Below are 9923 nucleotides of genomic sequence, written 5' to 3'. Positions count from 1 at the left end.
TATATATATATATATGACATTGGTGAACACAATAGTGAAGATATCACAATGTTTTCCATAAAGTCAAGTTGTTACACATTTGACTGAGACTGCAAATACATTTGAAACTTAAATCCAAAAACGTAAAAAAGAAAAAGATTATTTTTGAGTCTTTTTTATTGGTTGATCCTTGCGTATTGATTAGTTTACCTGAATGCCTGCTCACTGCACAGCTTGTACAGCTAGTAATCCTAGGTGAAGAGTCACAAAGGATGGCAGAGCTGCATACTATGCTACGTTTATCTGAACTGCAGCTTTAGCTTGAGATCCATACAGCCTCATGCTTAGGAGTATGCATTGCACCTTTAGGCATTATTTAATATTGATAATGTGGTTACTTTCGTCTGAGTAAAGGAACAGCCAATCAAAACAACTGGCTCTGGCCTGTTTCACTTGATTGGCAGTAATTTTGTTGAAAGTACTGCTGGGTTGCAGTCACATGACCTGGCTAGCGCAGACGAGATATCATGAAAAACTATGTGTACAATCATGATATGATCCATATTGTCTTAATAAAAAAGATGTAATAAAATCTGGAYGATCGACATAAACTATCTGGTGCTGCAGGCCTCATATTAGACGARGAGCCAGAAAGCTTTCAAAAGCCTTGAAGCTACAATTATTTTGTTTGAGATTGGATCAACCATTTGGGATCCAAACAAGTTTTAAARGGCTCGACTTGTTTCTGCCCAGGTGAGTTGTGCTATTTGAAGTAATTAGCCTATCATAACAATGCTATCGCTAACGCTAACAATGAGTTAAACCGTTTTTTCTATGTGCTTCTGCACCTCCTGCTTTTCTGTAAGTTTTGTTTTAAATTAACTCCCTTGTGACACACTGTTTTCAGAACAAAAAAAAATCTTTAAAATTTTTCTTGATTAGAGCAGCTACAACAACCATACACGGCACAGAATTTAGGCATTTTGACGCTGAATCAACAGAGACGTGGCTGTGTTTACTTCCTGCCCCCATCATTTCATGACGTCAATACTAAGTCATTTGCAGCCCAGCAATTAGGAAATGAATAAGCCAGTGGGATAAACAAAATTACGAAATAAAAGATGACTCTGAAAAATACATTTTGGAACTAAATAATCTCTATTATTGGAGTGGGGGATCATATTGAAATAATGTTGTATATTAATAAGCATATTTTTAAAAGACATTGACAGTTTTTATAATAATGGTCTTAGATGTGTATAAGCATTCAGTTATTTCACAATTATTGTCAAATTATCTATTATTCCTTCATATAGATATGTATTTAATAATGTTTTATTTATAATATTATTATTTATTTCATTATGAACACMTTGGTGTTCCATAAAAGACAACAAAGAAGTCAATCTAAAGGTCTCATTCACAAGTTGAATAATGTTAACTTTTATAATTCAAATAAATCAGTTCTTTGGAATGAAAGAAAATTGCGCCTATCCAAAAAGTGCAAATGCATCTAAAGTTTGAACTTAGGAAGACYTGGACAGGAAGCAGAAATGTCAACTTTATGAAAAGACACATAACAGAATGCAAACYCAACATGTCCAGAAACAGCGTCAAAAAAGCCGTTACCCCATGAAACCAATAAAATGAACCACAAGGTTTCACCAAAGCAAAAAGTCTTGACAAACAGCTAAGAATAGTTAGCACTGATGAAGCTGAAGAGCTGTGATAATTACTAAATGAAACCAAGTGGGAGTTGAGGAGAGATAAACCACAAACATGACCAAACTAGACTCAACTTTGACAAACACTTTCAATGCAAGTTTCTATAGACTGTCGAGGTACTATTACTTCCTTTTTCWGCCTGGCAGCTGTCACAGAAATTTCACTCTGAATATGACCGTCAAACAATATGATGTGAGAAATGCTYATAATACAATCCTTTTTATGAGGAAAAAGCCAGCTTTGTTGCTTTGTTTTCTTAAAAATTGAAGCTTTTGGTCCAATTTTTATGTATTYTTTTGTTCTCACTTAATGTAAAATGAGGATTAGGTGGACTGACACTTAGAGATTAAACATTAATCAAGTTTTTCCTAGATAATTTTAGATCATGGAGAAACCTCATGCATTAGATTGAAGGGGAAAGTTTTGTTTGGCAGGTCAAACAAAAAGTGAGTCAGATTTATAATGGAACTGATCTGTAAGGCTCAGGACAAAAGGCAGCTTCTTATTCGTCATCATCACTGTGCCTTTGGGGACGTTCAGCTCTGGACAGTTTGGCCGATTTCACTGGAATTTTAAAAGGATTCATTTTTCAYTGAAAGGTGACTTCAGGAATGTGTTCAGAATCCAGTATTCAGTTATGTTTAAACATCCAAAGAAAATTAATCAGTTTTTAGAACAAATTTCTAGTTGTTGAAGATCAACCATGAATATTCATTGCATATGTTAAATACATGAATTTGTATATTCGTTGGAAACTGACTCGAGAGTTTCGAATCATGACTTAGAACTTCCTGCTCGTTCTCGATCGATGGTAGTGTTTAGTATCAACTCAGGGTGCAGGCAGACACAAGTAGCTCGAGAAATAAAAATAAAATAATAAAGCGATGTGGCAGCAAAACTCACACAAAAATTTAAAAAAACACAGGACAGCTCAAAGAAACAGAAGGAGGCCCTGAGACTGATCGCAAAACCCTTGCAATGATCTGCGGAGGTGCTGGTGGTTGCAGGAAACCGGTTATGGAACAGAGGCAACAATGTATTGGAAACAGCTGACCTAATTGAAGAACTGAGAACAGGTGAGGGAGGCTGGCTGAGAACAGAGGAAACTTGCTGRGTTCCAGTAGTCCTGGGAAGTGGTAATTTTCCAGTTCCCGTTGGTAGATTTAAACTGGAACGCCCCAACCAGTGGTAATATTCCACTCGTAAAGTGGAAGAAATGCAACTGCCCCCAGTTTCGATTTCAAGATGGCGACTACTCGCCGCTTTAGAAAGTTAACTCCGTAACTTTTACCATTAACTATCTTGCTTAATTTTTTTGTGCATGTTTCATCACTCGCACAAGTAGTGTGTTTTCTGTGCAATGCTGCAAGGGTTAAAATCAATGTTTATTTGCATGACGTACATAGTAGAGCTCTCTTTTTGTCATTGTTTACATTGTAGCAGTGTTGTAGCTAGCGGCAACAATGCAATCGCCTGTCGGCTAACTGGAATGTAGTTTCATGGTTTGTTGGGAAATGACGTCACTACCAGTTCCCGGAATATGATGTAAACAGAACGCAGCAACTGACTGAGGACAGGGAACACAAGAGAACAGAWACACACGATCCTGATACTGACTCCACAGAGCAGAGGTGTCTCATTCATTTTCACCGAGGGCCACATGAGCATCATGGTGGCCCTTAAAAGGKCAGTTGCAATTAACTTCAAGGTTTCATGATTGACTTCAACTAAAAATGAAATATCACATTCCTCGTTTCATTGCTACAGTTGAGAATCAGTAAAAAACAATAACTGAGCTGCATAGAAACTGTGTTTTTTACACGTTCTTTAATAAACATTGAAAACCACTGAATGTGAAATAAATACTACAAAAATACTAGTAAAAGTAAAAGGAACAGAGTTTTACTCACTGTTGAGTTGTGGTGAGTAGCTACCATCTTGAATTCTGAACTCTCTCGTGTTTTGACTGGGAATTCCCACTGGTCGGGGTGTTCCCGTTTAAATTTACAACTTGTAAGAGGGCTGCAGTGAAAGCAGTTGGCAAAAAAATCAAGGATATGGTTATTTTACTTAAAATTTCGCCYGCTTTTGAACCCACTTTCACCTCGTGGTGGGATGCCGTCATTTTGCAGGTAAAATAACTGAACTACAGACAACCACGTCTTCCAGCGTGTCCTGGATCTCCCATGGGGTCTTCTCTGAATTGGACATGTCTTGGAATCCTTACCAGATGCCCAAACCACTTCAACTGGCTCCTCTCGATGTGGAGGAGCAGCAAGCTTCTCGGCCTATTTCTAAAGTTTTCAGGATTTTTCACTAGTTTTGACCACTTAAACTCATTATTTGGATGCATTTTTATATCTTTGTTATTAAAGTTTGGATGGCAAAGAACGAGAAAGGCCATTGCATTCTAGTGTTTCRGGCCTTTGAGGTTAGGGCTAAATGCTGTATCAAAAAATAGTGTATATGACCATCATTAAGCAGGATTTGGTTTAATCTGCGGGATAGGAGGAGAATCATTCGCCCACAAGAAACAACCTGTTTCCCCACATGTGACCACACTGACCCATATTGGTCCATACACAGCAAGCCAGCATTACTAATGCAAAACACTGTTTTTTCTACGTGAAAAGGAAGTGATACACAACTAAAGCAAGACATGATTCTTTTTTTCTGTAGAAGCTACATTGAATGTAAAGGAAGGTGTGATGAAAACACGAACACATCCTGTATATACGCTCCAGCTTCCTGTGAGGTGATGATGCTTGTTTTTAGCAATGCAGAAAAAAAATTCACATTTTACAAAATGTATAATTCACCCACTCATGTTTGCGTTTTGAAGTCCTCCGCAATGCTGACCCCGGTGCTTGACCCGACCTCTGAAGACGGTGACACCAGCCCAACCCTGATGAAGATGGACTACTTCTAAGAGGCGATTATGTCCGCAAATCCGTCATCGTCCTCACCTGAAAGACGAGGAGGCAGACGCAGGAAGAGGGGCAGACAGAGACGGGGAGAGAAGTGGTCTCTGTGGCGACGATGACGAGATCAAGGGCTCCGTCCTCACCTGAGCCAGTCGCTGCACCTTCAGTCACCCTTGGCCAAACGTCCACAGCTGAACACCACAAGGGGAGGGGAGAAAAAGGTCAGCCAGGGGCCATGGGGTCCCACCTTGGGGCAAAGCTGTCCTCAATCCCTTTATGCACACACAGACACACACACTATTCCCATCCTCATCCCTTGTGCCCTCTTGACCTCACTATTAAAACACAGGAGCAAATCTCCCGATTGGTCACAGCGGCTCAGAAACAAATGATGCCAAATACCTGACTTCTGTATGGCCTTCTGTGCAAGGAGGCAGGAGAGGGCTGCAGCCATGTTGGACATTCCAGCAGTAAGGTTTCAATATGGAAAAGYTAGTTTTAGAGGGTTGTGGAGCCTGCTGGATGATAACTCATGGAAATAAGACAGAAAAGTATCTGACCAACAAATATCTGGTAGCAAATGAGACCAAACTTGTTCCACTTTCATAAAACTTGATGAAGGTTACATTTTTTTTTTTTTTTTGCTTTGCTTCCTAAACTCCTCCTTTTCGTGATTTTGTGTGCTTTTATTCTGAAAACATCCACCACCTCTTTTTGGTTTCGAAAAAGATGCTGCTGTCATTTCTTCATAAGACGTTSATTAAATTACCAATTAGTCACTAGTTGCTGTTTCGCAGCCACCTCAAAGTTATCTGGAAAACACCCACGTTATTAAAAAAAATGTCTCTTCTCACATCAGGGTTTGATTAAAGCCAGCGAGGCCACATGAGCTGACCTGCATGGAAGAGGGAAAGCAAAGCGAGGCAGAGCTGACGACAGCAGTTGTGTGTAGACTTGTTTGTTAAAACGAAGAGGACGCCTCTTGTGAATTCCTGGTATGGTAATGTGGAGAAAGGTTTTGAAACTCTTTCTGGGGGCAGTTTAGTTTTATTCTGGAACCTAAATTGCAAATGGTTCGAATAAGTTCCTTTGATGGCACTCTGGCTCTACGTGTGCAGCTTTCCTTTTTTTCTTATTTTTTGACTTTGTCTCCCTGCAGTTCAGACGTATTGTGTTGCTGCCCGTCTGTTTTTACTTTTAGCRGTAAAAACCTGGAGATTTTTCACTTCGACTGCTGTGGGAACATCAACGACCATTGTAGGCGTGGAGGAAGCTCCATTCACATTGCGGTTTAAAAGAGTGATTGAAAGCAACAAATAGTTCCTCTTTTCTTCCCAACTGAAGACTCAATAAGTCTTGAGCAGGYGAGGTGACATGGGGCTACAGATGAAGTCCTGCAGCTCAGTTTTTAAGAATGATTTGCAGCTGTGATCAGACTCTATTTTTTATTTTATGTTTTGCATGCTGCTGTATTTCTGCTCAAATAGAACGAGACAAAAGCCTCTTTAACCCAGCCGTTCCTGCGCGGCCTGCCCCCYTCTGATTTGTTCCTCCATCGCTACTGTTTATTTCTTCTCTTCCTGTTTGTGTTCAACTGACCACGAGAGTGGTTCCTGTGAAGGCTGAGCGAATCAAAAAAAAAATTTCTAAGTAAAAAGGAGCAAGAGAATTCAGCAACGCGTCTGTACGTTGTGGTCGCTGTGGGCAGGCGAGTGGGTGTGTGTGTGCAGTGTGAAGGAGATCACACAGCTCTGAAAAAGCAACAGAAAAGAAAAGTTCTCGACCACAGTGCTAACATGTCAACAGAGATTTAAACTAGTTTATTATTTTCAAAGAAGAAAAAAAATATTACGAAACAAAAAAAAAAAGAGCAGTCATATTTTACACTAGTGATTATTATTAAATTTTTTACAACCATTCAGTCTGCATAACATAAAGAAATAATTCTACATCTTTGTTTCTTTCGTATTTTTGGTACTCTGATTTATACATACAAATAACAAATACAGGAACTTTTCACAATGCATATAATCTGTGGGCAGAAAGGAAAAAAGTCTTTCAGGTGATCCATTATGTGTGTGTTTGTGTGCGAGTGTGTGCGTGTGTGCGTGTGTGCGCTTCAACACAAACCAATTGCCCGAGACCTATAGCACATCCAAAAAGGAAACAAAACGAAGAAAAGTAAAGAAGAGAGACACGTCGGCAGGCCAGAGGCGCCGACTCTCTGCGAACTTAATGCAACACATTTCATGCAGGCAAAATCCAAGGCCTGCCCTGTTTTTCAAAAGTCTTTCCCCTCTTCACCTCCTCTCTTCCTCTGTTCTTTTCCCTCCTCCAGCGTTTCGAGGCTTCGTTCCCCTCGCTCCTCCGGTGGCAAGGCTCTTCCACCTGCTGCGGCTCGTACCCTTCTTTGTCATTAGCTGCTCAGGGGCATGTTTTAGGTCTTTTTTTTTTCTTACTTAATTAAAAAGTCTTCATTAAATGTACTGTATTTCATACAATTTGTACAAATATGTTCAGCTTCTTCTCAGGAAGAGAAAGGAAGAAAAAAAAAGAGAGGAGCTAGGAGGGATTTCCTGTTACACAGGTGTTCGGGGAGGAGAGGTGGTTTTAAGGGAGAGGGCGTCAGAAAGTTCTGGTAATGTCTGTTCTGGTGGGAGAATGGCTTTTTGTACACAAATGGAGCTACTTCTCATGTGGAGGACAGCCTCGAGGGTGACGGCGAAGAGAAATGTCCGCTTTTCTCCTGGGTCGGTGGGAARCAAATGAGTCTTTTCCCCGACCAAGGAGGTCAGTGCGCCACAGTCAAGTCAAGTCTGCAAAGCATTTACATCGCAGAGGTACACTTGGAGTTTTATTTAAAAAAAATAACATACAGCTGAGGAGAAAAAGGGGCCCGCCGTTCTCTCGCCGGGTCTCGGCGGCCAGACGGGGAGGTGGGGGGAGTCGGATCGAAACCAAGGAGGAGTCTTTTGGGACGTGGAAGCAGGTCTGCAGAGGTACCGAAGGGTGTGGCAGTAGGGGCTCGGGGAGCCTTAGCCCATGGCTGTGACCATACTGGAGGGGTGGTGYGGGGCAAACGGGAGGCTTGAAGATGGGTGCATGGGTGTGGGGGTGGTCAGCATGTGGCCGGAGTGCGAGAAGGGAGGGAAGGAGGACATGTGGCGGGACAGGGCGGCGGGGCTGAAGGAGCTGCTCTTGTCCATCAGGCTCTTGGAGAAGTCGTCCATGTTGTCTTGGGACTTTTTGCTCTTCTTGGACTTACTCGACATCTTCCTGTTCCTGGTCTGGATGCCTTCCTTCTTCATGGTCAGAGGTCGGTTGATCTGCTCTCAAAAGAAGACAAGAAAGACGGGAGATTAGTATTTTATCTTTAAAGACAATCAATACTTTGATTGAAAACATGCCTTTGAATAAGAAATGTTTTGGCTTAAAAAWGGGATTTGACATTTCTTGAGCTGCATATTTTGAGGGTTGGATAGACATWCAAATATGTAATGGAGTCCCATTTAAAGAATCCCAGAACAGAAGATTGCTGTTGTGTGTTTGGATTTAAATTTTGATTTCCTTAAAGCTGCACTGAAGCTGGACGCCAGAATGAAYAAAAAAAGCGGGGGTTATAGAAAGACGAAGTGGGATGAAGGAAAGATGTGCACGGAGCAGAAATGGAAACGGCCTGCCAGCTAATGTGCAGCCAGTCAAGCARGCAGACACATGGCCACGACGAGCACCGCCGTCTGCCAAGTCCTTCTCTTCACCATCCTCCACCAGCGCTCGGCCACCTCTTGGCCAAAATGGCTCCAGCTGCCATATTACAGCACAGGTTCAGGCGGGAGCAGACGATGGAATTCAAGGCTGGATTATGCCGAGCGAAGCCGACTGGAATCCTTCTCTCTCTCTCTTATTTTTTATTTGCTGACTCTTAAAACGGAGTCCACGTTGTTTAGCGAAGGGCCAAGGTTGTTCTTTCAGCTGGAGAGACTTTCTCCAGCTCTGAACCAGGCTACACCTCCTCGCAGCCAGTTAGGCCTGCGCTCTTTGATGCTTAGATGTCTTGCAGAGGAAGCCCCAGGCCTTCCGGCCTGCGCTCGGCCGCCGCCCCCTCAACATCAAACAAAAGCCAAATCAAAATGCTGAAGTCAATGACCACCAAAGAGAAGTCAGCGCAGACTCTCACATCCTGCCTCCCAACGCCAACCACACAAAACTTCAGCCTGTACAAAGGTGTCAAAGCTCATTCACCAAGAAAGCCCCTGTTTTACTCTACAGAAGCTGATTCAGGTTTAACACGTTTCTTTTTGTGGTGACGTTTACTGCTTTCTTTCTGATACGCAAAACGRGTCAAGTGTTGTAGGACAACAGCACCCTCCGACCTGCCAAACTTTCTACCAAAGAAACGAGGGGCGCAAGCCTGAACAGAAGTCAGGATTTACCAAAATAAACTCATTGTACAATTACATGGAGGTCGGGGGTTGGTTCAGATGCTGATGTGAAGCTGGGAAATATTATTCTTCTCTGTGTTTAACCTCGGTCTCAGTCTGTTTTTGCAGTGGCTAACTATCTGCCAAAAGTAACATGGGAAAATGATTTAAGAATGAGCGCTTGCGTGACAAAGCAGGGCAGCAGGGAAGGATACTCTTCTCCTTCTACTCTGGGTTAGAACTCAATCCGAGAGAGGAGGAAGAGGAGAGGGGAGAAGAAATACCTACATGTGGCCTGAGAGCAGTTAGCCCGGCTTATTATTATTATTAGTTTTAGCTACAATGACTTGTTTGATTAGAAGTGACAGCTTTGTGCACAGGAGAGGAGAGATAAACGAGTCCCTGGGGTTTTCAGATGGAGTCGGGGAAATGATGTGGTGAGGCACCAAGCWGCCCAAAACGAATCAGGCGGATTGGTGGTCAGAAGGGGGGGAAAACTCAAAAGTCCCCGGTGCGCAAAAGGGCTCGAAATACCAAGGAAAGGGAAAAAAAAGTCAGCTTGGAAATTAATCAAATTTTAATTAATATTCCAAAGCAAAGCGAGCTTCTACATTTTAGATTACAGCCAATGGAGTCACATTAATTCTGGAGTTTTAAGTTATCTCCGTGGCCCTGAAAATTCTCTGCAGGGACGAGTCAGATGAAATATTCAGAGGGAAGCGGGGTGATGGAGGGGGGCTGCCCAGCAGGATGGAAGAATGAGATGAAGACATAAAAATTCAAGAGAAACCTTTAAGGAGGGAGGTGTGTGTGTGTGTGTGTGTGTGTGTGTGTGTGTGTGTGTGTGTGTGTGTGTGTGTGTGTGTGTGTGTGT

At 42.2% G+C, this 9923-nt stretch overlaps 1 protein-coding gene across 1 annotated transcript; it reads right to left on the bottom strand.

Annotated features, from left to right (window-relative positions):
* Positions 1-6420: 6420 nt before the first annotated feature.
* Positions 6421-7954, bottom strand: LOC106537001 (transcription factor GATA-3; the record flags this gene model as incomplete). The annotated part of the gene is given in 1 exon segment (XM_014034365.1): positions 6421-7954. A coding segment is annotated over 1 exon segment (273 nt). The 3' UTR covers positions 6421-7663.
* Between the last annotated feature and the right edge of the window lie 1969 nt (positions 7955-9923).

The sequence above is a fragment of the Austrofundulus limnaeus genome, unplaced genomic scaffold, assembly GCF_001266775.1.
Source record: "Austrofundulus limnaeus strain Quisiro unplaced genomic scaffold, Austrofundulus_limnaeus-1.0 Scaffold2075, whole genome shotgun sequence".
Lineage (NCBI taxonomy): Eukaryota > Metazoa > Chordata > Actinopteri > Cyprinodontiformes > Rivulidae > Austrofundulus > Austrofundulus limnaeus.
The sequence above is the reverse complement of the archived record's forward strand: the minus strand, read 5'-3'. Positions and strand labels throughout refer to the sequence as shown.